Genomic DNA, 19,363 nt, shown 5'->3' with positions numbered 1-19,363 from the left:
TGTCTGGCTGAAATTATCTCGTGGATGAATTCCAACATGCTGAAGCTCAATGCTGATAAAACTAATGTAATGCTATTGACATCAAAGCGTAACTCCAAGTACATTGATGACGTTTCTGTGCAGGTCGGTGATTCTGTGATAAAATCCACGAAATGTGTTAGGAATCTTGGAGCAGTTTTTGACAGCGGTATGGATATGGAACATCAAGTCAACTCGGTGTGCCAGGCTGGATATGCACAACTTCGCAGAATAGGTCACATCAGACGGTATCTTACCAGTGATGCCACAAAAACCCTTATAAACAGCCTGGTTACTTCACGGTTAGACTACTGTAATGCCTTGTTAAGTGGTATAACAAACAGCACACTTAACAAGTTGCAACATGTCCAGAACACTGCAGCTCGCGTAATCACTAAGACGCCCCGTCGCAATCATATAACACCGGTTCTGAAGGAGCTTCACTGGTTGCCAGTGATATACAGGGTGCAGTACAAGGTTCTGACCCACACCTTTAAGGCTTTGCACAATCAGTCCCCTGCCTATATTTGGGATATGCTAGAAGTGTATAAACCGGTCAGGACCCTAAGATCACAAGACACACTGTCACTGGTTATGCCAAAATCTAAAACCATGATGTATGGCAATCGCAGCTTTTCGTGCACTGCTCCAAAGCTTTGGAACTCCCTTCCTGTCAAGATCAGGGAAGCTGACACGCTAGCTGCTTTCAGAAGCCTGCTCAAAACCCACTTCTTTGTACAATATTTTGTTAACTGACCGATACATTTAATTTTTTTTATCTTGTTTTTAAATTATACTTGTTTTCATTCATGATTTCTGTTAATGTGGAATGCATTATCTTTGTATACGTATTTGTTTGTATTTTTGCAATTTATTCTGTAAAGCACTTTTGAACGTGTACAAGTGCATGAAAAGAGTGCTATATAAATGTGGTATAATAATAATAAGGGAAGTTACTCGGACTAGCTACCAATTTCGGAATAGATAACCAATATTAATAAATGCAGTTCTTTTTTTAGTTAAAACCATCATTTATTCTATTTCAGACCTGTTAACCACTTCAAAACCATGTCAGTAGTCCCAAAGTCCATGCACTACATTTTCAATTATCCATTTTGATTCATGTAGACAGACAGGCCCAGACTGGGCTGAAAAATGTTTGAGCCATTTTTAAGTGGTCGGTAGCAGGGTGGGTGTGGGGAGGGGTGTTCCTTCCTACTTTGAATTGCAGCCAGATTTTGAAATGGGCATTGTGGCAGCTGGTAAAAGGGCAAATGTATCAAACTGTAAAGTGGCAATATGGGGGGAGGGTGTGGGAGGATACCCCCTCCTGCAAGTAGGGTTTGGGGTATCACCACGTCAAGAAAATCTGGAAAATGTACACCCTTGACACAGCCTTTGGTACGTTTTCTAACTGAAAATTATATGTTTCAATTTCTAAATATTACCTAGATTCTATTTAGCATTACAATATTCAAAGTATGAATGATTGTCACTTCATATTTTCACTTTCAGGTCATGCCTCAGGACTCTAGAATATAAGTCTGATATAGATTCTATATATGTGTTATAAAAATAAATTCTAGAATCATTTCTGTTACAATAATATCTATCATGTCTGTTACTTGAATGTTAAAATTTCATAACACAGCTCGATATTTATCCAAAAATATATCCGGATACAATTACACTTTTCTGAATACCGCCCAAATCTCCAGTTTCAACAATATGTTTTACAAATTGTAATGATACGAAGACAGTTTAGCAGCAATTGGCAGTATCTGACATTGAAGTTTACGGTGACATTACCTCTTATTTAAACCATTTCATAAAAAAATCATTTCGTTTCGTCAAAGCAATCTATATAGACGATCTACTTTCGATTTTAAAAACTACAAAAATATACAATTTAATGTTTCACTGATTTGTTTATTTCTCGAAAAATAAGAATTAAAATCATTTAATCAGTAGTAATTAAACAAACCAGTAAGAGCTTCTTCTCCCGATAATTTACCCGCTTACTGACTGCAAAATTCAACCCATGTGTCAGGATGAAACACAGAATGGGTGTCGGTATCATATTTTTTGCGACCTGAATCGTAAGCAAATTATCAGAACCAGTCAAAAGTCTAGAAAGGTTGCGATTTAGAACGGAGTTATATGCAGACAATTCCATTTTTGACACTTGCGATTTTGCGTCATTTTGTTCTGGCCGATCTTCGTATTATTTTTTTGGTAAACCGAAGTCCATATTTCAAACGCAAATTTGTAGAAAAACTACGGACAATGGGTTGTTATAAACAGGTCACGTCTGTTCACCGACAAATGCCCAGAATGTAATCAGGATTCATCCGCGAAGTCTCGCGGAGGAATTACCGTACTGTACATATCTTATTCAGGTCATTTAAAATGAAGCTGTCATAATTTAATTTCATCAATGTGGTAAACTCTTTGATAAGAGATATTCCAATGCTTTCAGAGGTACCCGACTCAATAAAATACTAGCAGTATGTTCTGGAACTATATTTTGTCTTTCGCTGGATGTTACGCGAGCTTGGTAAGTCTGCGCAATTCATGAAATGCACAGCGCAATAAATTTGTTATTTGTGCAATGACTTTAAAGATTACTTTTTGAAACGGGCAGGGTAACAAATGGATAATTTGGCTAATAAATCAACATGCAGTTTTTATTTGAATTTGTGAACATTATTTTTGCTATTCTATGACAAAAGGGCATAAAATTAGTCACCATTATCATATGCGCAAACTAGTATTACCAAATCCCGCAGAATCGTTATTCGTGTTTATGCTTAATGAGTTACCGCAGAAGAAAATATGTGGCTTTACTTGAGTATTGCACAATTACACAATTAGGGAGTCAGTGGCGCAGTGGTTAGCAGGTTGGACTACAACGCCAGCGGTCCGGGTTCGATTCCCGGTCGCGGCTGATATCCCGACTAGTATTCAGTGCTGGGTGATTTACTTAAATTGGTACCATTTCCAGCAGTATCAGCCTAGACTGGATGCTGGGGAGGTAAATATGACGCCTGCCGTGGGCTCGGCTGGAAATAAGTTGTTCCATCCATTCCAGGTGGGGACTTTCGTCGACTACCCACGTTAAACAAGAAACTTTACTTTACCTTTACCTTTACACTTCATAAATTTGACAGATTACATTGTATATTGGTCACATCAAATGGGACTGACATAACTGAACTCCATCCGATCAATGAACTCTTTGAAATTAGAGGCAATCTAATGGAAGTACATCAATGCACTGTGTTGTTCGGCCATTTAATAAGAATGAGAAATCGGACGATAGCAAGGACTTGTCAAATGCTTTCAGCGTTTAGCCGACTCCAAAACCAAAGCAATGTATATGTCCTCTAGAAGCACAGACTCAACTAGCAATTCAGATCTATATTTAGAAAATCAAGCTACTGAATTTTCTAAAACTGAAAAATTGTTATGTGTTTATGTGGATGATAATCTAAACTGGAAGACTCAAGTTGAAAATGTATTTAAAACATGTAACTCTCAATTATATTTACTGCTGAGAATCAATCAATATCTTGATCTTCACACAAGGAAGTTATTCTGTAATGCCTATAATTTACCACATTTGGACTATTGTTGTACAATTTGGGGCAACTGCAACAATGAGTTGACCACAAATCTAATCAAATTTCAAAAAAGGGTAGCAAGAATAATTCCAGATAAAAGCTATGATACTCCATCTGATGCATTATTTAGCAAATTAAAATGGATGAAATTTGACGAGAGACTTCAATATAACAAGAGGGCCAAAATGGCCCTATATCGCTCACCTGTTATCATTGCATTTAAGGACAAGAAGGTAAAAAAATCATAATCAAGATCAATCGAAAAAATTATGAGAAAATACAGTTGAAATTTTCTTAAACTTACTTCAAATAAATCAGGCTAGTAGTTTCAGGCCCGAAGGATTACATCAGAGGAGGTTAGGAGCAAAATTTTGACTGATGAAGCCCAAAGGACAGGAACAACAAAGGGAAGAAATTAAAAACAAATCTAAGTCCTCAGAAAAAATGTCTAAGTCCAAAGGACAGGAACAACAAAGGGAAAAATTTAACCAAAAAGAAAAAAAAATGTTACAAGGTATAGATATGTCAAAATACACCTAAAAATTGGAGGTAACATCCATGTTGTACCACAGAAAAGTGGTCTCGGTTTTTCCCTACGGCCAATAATAAAAACGTTACTAAATAAGCTATTTATAGTAACATAAAAGGGAAGTAATTAAAAAAATTAATGTAAGTATCTGCCAAGTTGTGTGCAAGTCTGGTTAAAATCAAATCATAAATGAAGCCGCTATTGTGCAGACAAGGTCAAAATAGCTAATTTTGGCCCTTTCAGGGGCCATAACTCTGGAACCCATAAAGGAATCTGGCCGGTTCAAGAAAGGAACCAAGACCTTATGGTGACATAAGTTTTGTGCAAGTTTGATTAAATTCAAATCATAAATGAAGCTGCTATTGTGCAGACAAGGTCAAAATAGCTAATTCTGGCCCTATCAGGGGCCATAACTCTGGAACCTATAAAGGAATCTGGCCAGTTTAAAAAAGGAACCAAGATCTTGTCGTGATACAAGTTGTGTGCAAGTTTGGTTAAAATCAAATCATAAATGAAGCTGCTATTGTGCAGACAAGGTCAAAAAAGCTAATTTTGGCCCTTTCAGGGGCCGTAACTCTTGAACCCATTATGGGATCTGGTTGGTTCAAGAAAGGAACCGAGATCTTATGGTGACACAAGTTTTGTGCAAGTTTGATTAAATTCAAATCATAAATGAAGCTGCTATTGTGCAGACAAGGTCAAAATAGTTAATTCTGGCCCTTTCAGGGGCCATAACTCTGGAACCCATAATGGAATCTGGCCAGTTCAAAAAAGGAACCAAGATCTTATGGTGATACAAGTTGTGTGCAAGTTTGGTTAAATTCAAATCATAAATGAAGCTGCTATTGTGCAGACAAGGTCAAAATAGCCAATTCTGACCCTTTCAGGGGCCATAACTCTGGAACCCAAAATGGAATCTGGCCAGTTCAAGAAAGGAACCAAGATCTTATGGTGATACAAGTTGTGTGCAAGTTTGGTAAAAATCAAATCATAAATAAGGCTGCTATTGTGCAGACAATGTCAAAAAAGCTAATTTTGGCCCTTCAGGGGCCAGAACTCTGGAACCCATAAGGGATCTGGCCAGTTTAAGAAAGGAGCCGAGATCTTATGGTGATACAAGTTGTGTGCAAGTTTGGTTAAAACAAAATCATAAATGAAACCACTATCGTGCAGACAAGAAATTGTTGACGCACAAAAATAGCAAATTCTGGCCCTTTAAGGGGCAATAACTCTAGAACCCATGATGGGATCTGGCCAATTTTCGAAAGGAACTGAGATATCATGCCAATACAAGTTTTGTACTAGTTTGATCAAAATTGCCTGCAAAATGTGGTCTCTATCTTGTTCACTAGAAATTGTGGACGGACGAAGGGCGATCACAAGCTCACCCTGTCACTATGTGACAGGTGAGCTAAAAAGGCAATAGTGATGTTCAAATCCATCAATGATGACTTATTTCCAGAGTATATGAAAGATAAATTTCAAAATATTAATCAAAGGCATCATCATAACTTGAGATCTGTGAATAACTCCGAAATAGTCATTCCAAAGCCGAAGAAAGAACTTTTTCATAAATCATTGGTGTACTCAGGTCCCAAACTATGGAATGATATTCCACTTAATATACGGAAGTCTAAATTCCAAGCTTCATATGTTAAGTGGAAATTCTCTTCTCATGTATGAATGTATATAATGCAATTATAATCTGCGTGTTCATTTTCACCAACAAGAAGGCCATGATGGCCCTATATCCCTCACCTGAGTACCATTGCTTTAACCAAAACGAAACGAAAAAATTCTTACAAGGTACAGATATGTCAAAATACACCTAAAAATTGGAGGTACCATCCATGTTGTACCACAGAAAAGTGGTCTCAGTTTTTCCCTACAGCCAATAATAACAAGAGGACCATGATGGTCCTGAATCGCTCACCTGTCCTCACATGACCCAGTTTTGAACTGAGTATGACGTCGTTTTTTCTATTATTTGACATAGTGACCTAGTTTTTGAGCTCATGTGACCAAGTTCTGAACTTGACCTAGATATCATTAAGACTAGAATGTGTCTGTTGGACACAGGGTGTGCCCCCCACTGGTACATTAGTCACAAATAAGGGGCAATAATTCAAATGTTTGCAGTCTTAATGGGGTATAGCCTCAACAAACATTTTATGAAAAGGGTTCATTATTCTAGGCCCTATACTTTTTGAGCTATGAGCATCACAAACAAAAAATCCACTATTCTGGCTATTTCAAGGGCCATAACTCTGTAATAAGAGTAAGATTCTCAAGAAGAATGCCAAGAGTGCAAGGCCACATCATGATAAAGACTCCTGCAAGGTTTCCTGAATTTACATCTAATACTTTTTGAGCTAGGCACATAATTAGGTGAAAAAGTGCATTTTTTTACTATTTCAGGGGCCATAACTTTAACAAGAGGACCATGATGGTCCTGAATCGCTCACCTATCTCCACATGACCCAGTGTTCAACTGAGTATGACATCGTTATTTCTATTATTTGACATACTGACCTAGCTTTTGAGCACATGTGACCTAGATATCATCAAGATAAAAAATTCTGACCAATTTTCATGAAGATCCATTGAAAAATATGGCCTCTAGAGAGGTCACAAGGTTCTTCTATTATTTGACCTAATGACCTAGTTTTTGAAGGCACGTGACCCACTTTTAAACTTGAACCTAGATATCATCAAGGTGAACATTTCTCACCAATTTTCATGAAGATCTCGTGAAAAATATGGCTTCTAGAGAGGTCACAAGGTTTTTCTATTTTTCGACCTACTGACCTAGTTTTGACCGCACATGACCCAGTTATGAACCTGACCTAGATATCATCAAGCTGAACATTCTCACCAATTTTCATGAAGATCCATTGAGAAATATGGCCTCTAGAGAGGTCACAAGGTTTTTTTCTATTTTAGACCTACTGACCTAGTTTTTGACCCCACGTGACCCAGTTTCGAATCTGACCTAGATATCATCAAGATGAACATTCTGACCAATATTCATGAAGATCTCATGAAAAATATGGCCTCTAGAGAGGTCACAAGGTTTTTCTATTTTTAGATCTACTGACCTAGTTTTAACCCCACGTGACCCAGTTTCGAACTTGACCTAGATATATTCAAGGTAAACATTCTGACCAATTTTCATGAAGATCCATGAAAAATATCCGCTTAGAGAGGTCACAAGGTTTTCCTATTTTTAGACCTACTGACCTAGTTTTTGACCGCACATGACCCAGTTTCGAACTTGACCTAGATATCATCAAGATGAACATTCTGATCAATTTTCATGAAGATCCATTGAGAAATATGGCCACTAGAGAGGTCACAAGGTTTTCTATTTTTAGATCTACTGACCTAGTTTTTGATCCCACATGACCCAGTTTCGAACTTGACCTAGATATCATCAAGGTGAACATTCTGACCAATATTCATGAAGATCTCATGAAAAATATGGCCTCTAGAGAGGTCACAAGGTTTTTCTATTTTTAGATCTACTGACCTAGTTTTTAACCCCACGTGACCCAGTTTCGAACTTGACCTAGATATCATCAAGCTGAACATTCTCACCAATTTTCATGAAGATGCATTGAGAAATATGGCCTCTAGAGAGGTCACAAGGTTTTTCTATTTTTAGACCTAATGACCTAGTTTTTGACCCTACGTGACCCAGTTTCGAACTGACCTAGATATCATCAAGATAAACATTCTGACCAATATTCATGAAGATCTCATGAAAAATATGGCCTCTAGAGAGGTCACAAGGTTTTTCTATTTTTAGATCTACTGACCTAGTTTTTAACCCCACGTGACCCAGTTTCGAACTTGACCTAGATATCATCAAGATGAACATTCTGACCAATTTTCATGAAGATGCATTGAGAAATATGGCCTCTAGAGAGGTCACAGGTTTTTCTATTTTTAGACCTAATGACCTAGTTTTTGACCCTACGTGACCCAGTTTCGAACTTGACCTAGATATCATCAAGATAAACATTCTGACCAATACTCATGAAGATCTCATGAAAAATATGGCCTCTAGAGAGGTCACAAGGTTTTTCTATTTTTAGACCTACTGACCTAGTTTTTGACCCCACGTGACCCAGTTTCGAACTTGACCTAGATATCATCAAGGTGAACATTCTGAGCAATTTTCATGAAGATCTTGTGAAATATATGGCCTCTAGAGAGGTCACAAGGTTTTTCTATTTTTAGACCTACTGACCTAGTTTTTGATGGCACGTGACCCAGTTTCGAACTTGACCTAGATATCATCAAGATGAACATTCTGACCATTTTCATAAAGATCCCATGAAAATGTGACCTCTAGAGTGGGTCACAAGCAAAAGTTTACGGACGCACGGACGCACGGACGCACGGACGGACGACGGACGACGGACACCGCGCGATCACAAAAGCTCACCTTGTCACTTTGTGACAGGTGAGCTAAAAATAGGGGTGGAACCAGCCAAAAAATTAGAGGTGTGCAAGTTTATATCATGATAAAGACTTATGCAAGTTTTCAACCATTTATATTAAATACTTTTTGAGCTAGGCGCGTCACAAGGTGAAAATGTGCCTTTTTGACTATTTCAGGGGCCATAACTCTAAAAATAGGGGGCATAGCCAGACGAAAAATAGGAGGTACGCAAGTTCATATCTTGATATAGACTCATGCAAGGTTTCATCAATTTATATGAAATACTTTATTAGCTAGGGGTGTCACAAGGGGAAAATGTGCATTTTTGACTATTTCAGGGGCCATAACTCAAAAAATAGGAGGCAGACCCAAAGAAAAATGAACTAGAAATGTGTCCATGGGACACAGATCCCCCCACTACATGACATTAGTCAGGGGCCAGAACTCCTACAATACTGAATGAATCCGGATGCGAAACCCCAGGTGCACAACTACACATGCTGACCAACATTCCTGTAAACTTTGGTGATTCTAGGTCAATGACTTTTGGAGCTAGGCACGACACAACATTAAAATGACCAATTTTTTACTAAGGCAGGGGCCATAACTCCTACATGTCTGGATTAATCCGGACGCGAAACCCCAGGTGCACAACTACACATGCTGACCAACATGCCTGTAAAGTTTTGTGACTCTAGGTCATATACTTTTGGAGCTAGGCACGACACAACATTAAAATGACCAATTTTTACAAAGTCAGGGGCCATAACTTCTACATGACTGAATGAATCCGGACGCGAAACCCCAGGTGCACAACTTAACATGCTGACCAACATTCCTGTAAAGTTTTGTGACTCTACGTCAAATACTTTCAGAGCTACGCGCGACACAACATTTTCGGAAGGACGGACGGACGGACGGAAGGACGGACGGACAAGAGCAAATCTATATGCCCCCCCCCCCCCAAAAGTGGGGGCATAAAAATAGGAGGTGCGCAAGTTCATATCATGATAAAGAATCATGCAAGGTTTCATCAATTTATATGAAATACTTTTTGAGCTAGGCATGTCACAAGGTGAAAATGTGCATTTTTGACTATTTCAGGGGCCATAACTCTAAAAAAAGGGGGCGGACCAAAATGAAGAATAGGAGGTGCGCAAGTTCATATCATGATTAATACACATGCAAGATTTCATGAATCTATATCAAATAGTTTTTGAGCTAGGCGCGTCACAAGGTGATAATGTGCATTTTTGACTATTTCAGGGGCCATAACTCTAAAAATAGGGGGCGGAGCCAGACGAAAAATAGGAGGTGCGCAAGTTCATATCATGATAAAGACTCATGCAAGGTTTCATGAATTTATATCAAATACTTTTTGAGCTAGGCGTGTCACGAACTTCGGACGGACGGACGGACGGATGCACGGACAAGACCAAATCTATATGCCCCCACCACTCATGGGGGGGGCACAATAAAAATTCTGACCAATTTTCATGAAGATCCATTGAAAAATATGGCCTCTTGAGAGGTCACAAGGTTTTTCTATTTTCTGACCTAATGACCTAGTTTTTGAAGGCACATGACCCAGTTTTGAACTTGACCTAGATATCATCAAGGTGAACATTCTCACAAATTCTCATGAAGATCTCATGAAAAATATGGCCTCTAGAGAGGTCACAAGGTTTTTCTATTTTTATACCCACTGACCTAGTTTATGACTGCACGTGACCCAGTTTCAAATTTTAGCTAGATATCATCAAGGTGAACATTCAGACCAATTTTCATGAAGATCCATTGAAAAATATGGCCTCTAGAGAGGTCACAATGTTTTATTATTATTTGACCTACTGACCTAGTTTTTGATGGCAAGTGACCCAGTTTCAAACTTGACCTAGATAATCAAGGTGAACATTCTGATCAATTTTAATGAAGATCCATTCAAAAGTATGGCCTCTAGAGAGGTCACAAGGTTTTTCTATTTTTAGACCTACTGACCTAGTTTTTAATTGCAACTGACCCAGTTTCAAATTTGACCTAGATATCATCAAGATGAACATTCAGACCAACTTTCATACAGATCCCATGAAAAATATGGCCTCTAGAGAGGTCACAAGGTTTTTTTATTATTTGACCTACTGACCTAGTTTTTGAGGGCACATGACCCAGTTTCGAATTTGACCTAGATATCATCATGGTGAACATTCTGACTAATTTTCATGAAGATCCATTGAAAAGTATGGCCTCTAGAGAGGTCACAAGGTTGTTCTATTTTTAGACCTACTGACCTAGTTTTTGACCGCAAGTGACCCAGTTTAGAACTTGACCTAGATATCATCAAGATGAACATTCAGACCAATCTTCATACAGATCCCATGAAAAATATGGCCTCTAGAAAGGTCACAAGGTTTTTATATTATTTGACCTACTGACCTAGTTTTGGAAGGCACATGACCCAGTTTCAAACTTGACCTAGATATCATCAAGGTGAACATTTTGACTAACTTTCACGAAGATCCATTGAAAAGTATGGCCTCTAGAGAGGTCACAAGGTTTTTCTATTTTTAGACCTACTGACCTAGTTTTGGACCGCATGTGACCCAGTTTCCTACCTGACCTAGATATCATCAAGATGAACAGTCTGACTAACTTTCATAAAGATCCCATGAAAAATGTGACTTCTAGCATGGTCACAAGCAAAAGTTTACTGACGCACGCACGGATGCAGAGACGACGGACGCCATGCGATCACAAAAGCTCACCTTGTCACATTGAGACAGGTGAGCTAAAAATGTTACTAAATAACCTATTTATAGTAACATAAAAGGGAAGTAATAAAAACAAGAGGGCCATGAAGGCCCTGTATTGCTCACCTGACCTATTGACCTAAAGATCATCAAGATTAACATTCTGACCAAGTTTCAAAAAGATATGGTCATAAATGTGGCCTCTAAAGTGTTAACTAGTTATTCCTTTGATTTGACCCCGTGACCTAGTTTTTGACCCTACATGACCCAGATTCGAACTTGACCTAAAGATCATCAAGTTTAACATTCTAAGTTTCATGAAGATACAGTCATAAATGTGGCCTCTAGAGTGTTAACAAGCTTTTCCTTTGATATGACCTAGTGACCTAGTTTTTGACCCCACCTGACCCAGATTTAAAACTGACCTAAAGATCATCAAGATTAACATTCTGACCAAGTTTCATTAAGATATGGTCATAAATGTGGCCTCTAAAGTGTTAACTTTCTTTTCCTTTGATTTGACCTGGTGACCTAGTTTTTGACCCGACATGACCCAGATTCGAACTTACCCTAAAGATCATCAAGTTTAACATTCTGACTAAGTTTCATGAAGATACAGTCATAAATATGGCCTCTAGAGTGTTAACAAGCTTTTCCTTTGATTTGACCTGGTGACCTAGTTTTTGACCCCACCTAACCCAGATTTGAATTTGAGCTATAGATCATCAAGATTAACATTTTGACTAAGTTTCATTAAGATACGGTCATAAATGTGGCCTCTACAGTGTAAACTAGCTTTTCTTTTGATTTGACAGGGTGACCTAGTTTTTGATCCTACATGACCCAGATTCAAATTGGACCTAAAGATCATCAATTTTAACATTCTGACCAAGTTTCATGAAGATACAGTCATAAATGCGGCCTCTACAGTGTTAACAAGCTTTTCCTTTGATTTGACCTGGTGACCTAGTTTTTGACCCCAGATGACCCAATATCGAACTCGTCCAAGACTTTATTGAGGATAACACTCTGATCAAGTTTCATTAAGATTGGGCAACACTCTGATCAAGTTTCATTAAGATTGGGCCAAAATTGTGACCTCTAGAGTGTTAACAAGCTTTTCCTTTGATTTGACCTGGTGACCTAGTTTTTGAACCCAGATGACCCAATATCGAACTTGTCCAAAATTTTATTAAGGGTAACATTCTGACCAAGTTTCATTAAGATTGGGCCAAAAATTTGACCTCTAGAGTGTTAACAAGCTTTTCCTTTTATTTGACCTGTTGACCTAGTTTTAGACCCCAGTTGACCCAATATCGAACTCGTCCAAGATTTTATTGAGGGTAACATTCTGACATAGTTCATTAAGATTGGGCCAAAATTGTGACCTCTAGAGTGTTAACAAGCTTTTCCTTTGATTTGACCTGGTGACCTAGTTTTTGAACCCAGATGACCCAATATCGAACTCGTCCAAAATTTTATTAAGGGTAACATTCTGACCAAGTTTCATTAAGATTGGGCCAAAAAATTGACCTCTAGAGTGTTAACAAGCTTTTCCTTTTATTTGACCTGTTGACCTAGTTTTTGACCCCAGTTGACCCAATATCGAACTCGTCCAAGATTTTATTGAGTATAACATTCTGACCAAGTTTCATTAAGATTGGGCCAAAAATGTGACCTCTAGAGTGTTAACAGTCAAATTGTTGACGATGGACGACGGACACAGGGCAATCACAAAAGCTCACCTTTGAGCACTTCGTGCTCAGATGAGCTAAAAATATTGTAAGCGAACAAAGAAGGATCTGCCAAATAAAAACAAGAGCACTGCAATGCAATGCAAATGCAGAGTAGTATTCACATAAAACAAAGTCATATGACATTTGACCCCTAAGTGTGACCTTGACATTGAATTTAGCCATCCGAAATATGCGCTCTGCACAGACAGACGGACACCGAGGTGATAACATAATACATCCCTGCGGGCGTATAAAAAAGAATCGAGATCTTATGGTGATACAAGTTGTGTGCAAGTTTGGTTAAAATCAAATCATAAATGAAGCTGCTATTGTGCAGACAAGTTCAAAATAGCCAATTTTGGCCCTTTCAGGGGCCATAAGTCTGAAACCCATTATGGGATCTGGCCGGTTCAAGAACGGAACCAAGATCTTTTGGTGACACAGGTATTGTGCAAGTCTGATTGAATTCAAATCATAAATGAAGCTGCTATTGTGCAGATAAGGTCAAAATAGCTAATTTTGGCCCTATCAGAGGCCATAACTCTGGAACCCATTATGGGATCTGGCCGGTTCAAGAAAGGAACCAAGATGTTATGGTGACAAGGTTGGTTAAAATCAAATCATAAATAAAGCTGCTATTGTGCAGACAAGGTCAAAATAGCTAATTTTGGGCCTTTCAGGGGCCATAACACTGGAACCCATAATGGAATCTGGCCAGTTCCAGAAAGGAACCAAGATCTTATGGTGATACAAGTTTTGTGCAAGTTTGGTAAAAATCAAATCATAAATGAAGCTGCTATATTGTGCAGACAAGCTCAAAATAGCTAATTTTGGCCCTTTCAGGGGCCATAATTCTGGAACCCATAACGGAATCTGGCCAGTTCAAGAAAGGAACCGAGATCTTACGGTGATACAAGTTGTGTGCAAGTTTGGTTAAAATGAAATCATAAATGAAACCACTATCGTGCAGACAAGAAATTGTTGATGGACGGACAGACGGACGCACGGACGGACTGACAACGGACTAAGGGTGATCATAAAAGCTCACCTTGTCACTATGTGACAGGTGAGCTAAAAGGATATTTTGCTTTGTGTTAAACTTGCTATTAATTATTTGTGTATGACAATCTTTAAACATGTTAACAATGCCACATTTCTTATTCAGTTTGTACAGTACTTTTATATATGTACCATTCTTATTTGTTTTGTATTGTAACTTTGTGTAATGCTCTGTTTTTATGCATATAATTATTATGTTGAGGCCCACATGGAGGATTGAGAAACCAAATGTGTAGCCTCGTTAAATAAAGTCTTTACTTACTTACTTACAGCTGCAAACAATTTAACCAAATTTTCTTAGGCAAGATAATCATAGGGAATATTTGTGTGTAGCACTAAAATAATCCATCAATGCATATAAAATATGGAACGGAAACAATTTTTACTTGACCTTCAATAGTGACAAAGACCTTTGACCTAGAAGCATAAGTCATGTACTTGCATAATCTACTTGCCCTCTATATACATACCAAGTTTTATGAACCTAGCTTGAATACATTTTGAGTTATCGCTGGATCCAGATTTGCAGACAGACAGACAGACGGAGGGCATTCTTGTAGTCTCACTCTGGAGTGAATAATGCATCATACGAAAACACTTGGAATACTTACATGCCAAACTAGGTTTGTTACTGATAAATCCTATGAAGTTTCATTCAAAACCTATCAGTATTATAGGAGAGCTAGCCCATGGAAGGGACATAAATAGACAAACAGAATGTTTAAAATGCAAAAAGAAAATAGTCACCTGCTTAACTTCATCAAGTATATTCTCCTGCATGCAAATCTGTCTTCTCAAGGCAAGAGTTGCTTTCTCATCTTTGGATGACATCCTCGGTCTGTCTTTCTGACCCTTTAATAGTGTAATATTATATTTCATGTGAGGCAACCTTAAAACAGTACATATCTTCCAATGAAATAAAAAAAATACAAGACTTTTATAAAATCATTGGCCAGTATATTCGTGATTCTGTACTGCCAAATAAAGAAATGAAATTATATCTGTTAGAAAATCAGAAGATCCTTTGGAAGCATTAAACATATACAAGCAATATACGTTAGCCCTTACCATCATCTGCATTGTTCACCATTCTGTATCTTTTTGGTATGCACCCCTTTTAACAGTTAATGATGCTGTCCAAATTGGAAGATTGACAAGCTCATTATAGAAATTTAGAAGGGTAAGGGTTAAATAACATGGTTTGACTGAGTTAATGAAATGTGCAACACCATTAACACCCCTAAGACCAGCTGAAGCATAGTCAATTTCTCTCTTTCAAAAGTTTTAACGCCTCCCAGGATAAGAAACAAAAGCAATAATCTACTCATTCAACAGACTTATTGCCACTTTTTTTCAGTTTCAACTACTTCTAGAGTCAACTCTAGAGCAAACTAGAAAATGCTTTTGTAAAAAAGCGCATGTCTCCCCCAATGCAAAGTCCTATAGGCAAGAAGTCAATAGGGGTCAGGAGCGAAAGTCAAAGAGACACTGATGGTTGGCTGCAATAGGGATCATCTACTTGGCATGTCCAGTCATCCCGCTAAATTTCAACACTCGTGGCCTAGTGGTTCTCAAGTCACTGTTCAGGCTCCTGTGACCTTGACCTTTGATCAAGTAACCTCAAAATAAATAGGGGTCATCTACTCTGCATGTCCAATCATCCTATTAAGTTTCAACATTGTAGGTCAAGTGGTTCTCAAGTTATTTCCAAAAAATGATTTTACATGAACAGGCCACTGTGACCTTGACCTTTAATAGACTGACCCCAAAATCAATACGGGTCATCTACTCTGCATGTTCAATCATCCTATGAAGTTTCAACATTCTGGGTCAAGTGGTTCTCAAGTTATTGATCGGAACTGGTTATCAATGTTCAGGCCCCTGTGACCTTGACCTTTAACGGAGTGACCCCAAAAACAATAAGGGTCATTTACTCTGCATGAACAATCATCCTATGAAGTTTCAACATTCTGGGTCGAGAGGTTCTCAAGTTATTGATTGGAAATGTTTTCCATGTTCAGGCCCCTGTGGCCTTGACCTTTAACAGAGTGACCCTAAAATCGTTAGGGTTCATCTACTCTGCATGACCAATCATCCTACGAAGTTTCATCATTCTGGGTCAAGTGGTTCTCAAGTTACTGATCGGAAATGGTTTTCAATGTTCGGGCCCCTGTGACCTTGACCTTTCACAAAGTGACCCCAAAATCGTTAGGGGTCATCTACTCTTTATGACCAATCATCCTATTAAGTTTCAACATTCTGGGTCAAGTGGTTCTCAAGTTACTGACCGGAAATGGTTTTCAATGTTCAGGCCCCTGTGACCTTGACCTTTAATGGAGTGACCCCAAAATCGATAGGGGTCATCTAATTTGCATGTACAATCATCCTATCAAGTTTCAACACTCTGGGTCAAGTGGTTCTCTAGTTATTGATCAGAAATGGTTTTCAATATTCAGGCCCCTGTGACCTTGACCTTTGACGGAGTGATCCCATAATCAATAAGGGTCATCTACTCTTTATGACCAATCATCCTATCAAGTTTCAATATTCTGGGTCAGGTGGATCTCTAGTTATTGATCAGAAATGGTTTTCAATGTTCAGGCCCCTGTGACCTTGACCTTTGACGGAGTGACCCCAAAATCAATAGGGGTCATCTACTCTTCAAGACCAATCATCCTATGAAGTTTCAACATTCTGGGTCAAGTGGTTCTCTAGTTATTGATCGGAAATGGTTTTCAATGTTCAGGCCCTTTGACGGAGTGACCCCAAAATCAATAGGGGTCATCTACTCTTCATGACCAATCATCCTATGAAGTTTCAACATTCTGGGTCAAGTGGTTCTCTAGTTATTGATCGGAAATGGTTTTCAATGTTCAGGCCCCTGTGACCTTGACCTTTGATGGAGTGACCCCAAAATCAATAGGGGTCATCTACTCTTCATGACCAATCATCCTATGAAGTTTCAACATTCTGGGTCAAGTGGTTCTCTAGTTATTGATCGGAAATGGTTTTCAATGTTCAGGCCCCTGTGACCTTGACCTTTGATGGAGTGACCCCAAAAACAATAGGGGTCGTCTATTCCAGCAGCCCTACAACCCTATGAAGTTTGAAGGTTCTAGGTCAAATGGTTCTCCAGTTATTGCTCGGAAATGAAGTGTGACGTACGGACGGACGGAAGGACGTACGGACGGACAGGGCAAAAACAATATGTCTCCTGGGGGAGACATAACAAAAGCTGTCTCCATAGGATGACACATGCCCCCGATGGCACTTTGAATGAATAGTTATGGCCGATGTTAGAGTTTAGACCTTTGACCTACGGACCTGGGTCTAGCGCCCGACACGTCGTCTTACTGTGCCACACATTCATGCGTAGTTATTTTAAAATCCATGCATGAATGACAAAGATATGGACCGGACATGCCCACCATTGCAGTATCATGAAGTATGACCTTTAACGTCTAAGTGTGACCTTGACTTTTGAGCTACGGACCTGGGTCTTGCGCGCGACACATCGTCTTACTGTTGTACACATTCATGCCCAATAATTTTAAAATCCATGCATGAATGACAAAGATATGGACCGGACACGCCCATCAATGCACTATCATGAAATATGACCTTTAACATCTAAGTGTGACCTTGACCTTTGAGCTACGGACCTGGGTCTTGCGCGCGACACGTCGTCTTACTGTGGTACACACTCATGCCAAGTTATTTGAAAATCCATCCATGGATGACAAAGATATGGACCGGACACGAAAATGGCGGACAGACCGACAGACGGTTCAAAAACTATATGCCTCCCTTCGGGGGCATAAAAAGATTATCAACCTTGCCAAGATACAATACCCATAAATATTCAAGTTTGGTGAACACTGAAGACAAAATGTATAAATTACAAAAGCACCGCCTTGCGGGTGCACTCATCTGATTTTTTTGTCTCAGTATAAAAGAAATATTGTCCTACCCGTGTGTTTTTATGATATTTTCTAAGTCAAAAAGGGCCATGATTCTTGCAAAAATCAGGACGGAGTTATGTTTCTTGCTGTGCAGAGTTAGCTTTTGATGGTGAACAAGTGTTGCAAGTTATAAAGCAATAGCTTTGATAGTTTAGGAATAAAGCTGACTTAAACACAAAACTTAACCAAGAAATCTGATTTTCTAAGTCCAAAAGGGGCCATAGTTCTTGCAAAAAGCAATGTAGAGTTACGGTACTTGCTGTGCAGGGTCAGCTTTTAATGGCAAATAACTGCTCCAAGTTTTAAAGCTTTGACCGTTAAGGAGAAAAATTGACCTAAACACAAAACGTAACCAAGAAATCTGATATTTTCTAAGTCCAAAAGGGGCCATAATTCTTGCAAAAAGCCGGATAGAGTTACGTTTCTTGCTGTACAGTGTCAGCTATTGATGATGAACAAGTGTTTTAAAGCAATAGCTTGATAGTTTAGGAGAAAAGCTGACAGAAACACAAAACTTTATCAGGCAACGCCGCCGCCGATCAAGTGATGACAATAACTCATCATTTAAACAAGAGGGCCATGATGGCCCTATATCGCTCACCTGTTATCATTGCACTTGAGGACAAGAAGGTCCTCAGAAAAAATATCTAAGTCCAAAGGACAGGAACAACAAAGGAAAGAAATTTAACAAAAAAAAAAAAAAATTCTTACAAGATACAGATATGTCAAAATACACCTAAAAATTGGAGGTACCATCCATGTTGTACCACAGAAAAGTGGTCTCGGTTTTTCCCTACGGCCAAAAATAAAAAAGTTACTAAAAATAAGCTATTTATAGTTACGTAAAAGGTAAGTAATTAAAAAAAACAACTAGAAAATGCTTTTGTAAAAAAGCGCATGTCTCCCCCAATGCAAAGTCCTATAGGCACGAAGTCAATAGGGGTCAGGAGCGAAAGTCAAAGAGACACTGATGGTTGGCTGCAATAGGGATCATCTACTTGGCATGTCCAGTCATCCCGCTAAATTTCAACACTAGTGGCCTAGTGGTTCTCAAGTCACTGTTCAGGCTCCTGTGACCTTTAACCTTTGATCAAGTGACCTCAAAATAAATAGGGGTCATCTACTCTGCATGTCCAATCATCCTATTAAGTTTCAACATTGTAGGTCAAGTGGTTCTCAAGTTATTTCCAAAAAATGATTTTACATGAACAGGCCACTGTGACCTTGACCTTTATCAGACTG

At 38.7% G+C, this 19,363-nt stretch overlaps 1 protein-coding gene across 1 annotated transcript in view; it reads right to left on the bottom strand.

Annotated features, from left to right (window-relative positions):
- Positions 1-15,052, bottom strand: part of LOC128552263 (uncharacterized) — a 31,508-nt gene extending 16,456 nt beyond the window's left edge. The window contains exon 1 of the mRNA XM_053533292.1: positions 14,907-15,052. Coding sequence (XP_053389267.1) covers positions 14,907-15,038 — 132 coding nt within the window. The 5' untranslated portion in view covers positions 15,039-15,052. The remainder of the gene's footprint in view (positions 1-14,906) is intronic.
- Between the last annotated feature and the right edge of the window lie 4,311 nt (positions 15,053-19,363).

Source organism: Mercenaria mercenaria, unplaced genomic scaffold (assembly GCF_021730395.1).
Source record: "Mercenaria mercenaria strain notata unplaced genomic scaffold, MADL_Memer_1 contig_2217, whole genome shotgun sequence".
NCBI lineage: Eukaryota > Metazoa > Mollusca > Bivalvia > Venerida > Veneridae > Mercenaria > Mercenaria mercenaria.
Note: the sequence above shows the minus strand (reverse complement) of the source record. Positions and strands in the feature narration are given on the sequence as shown.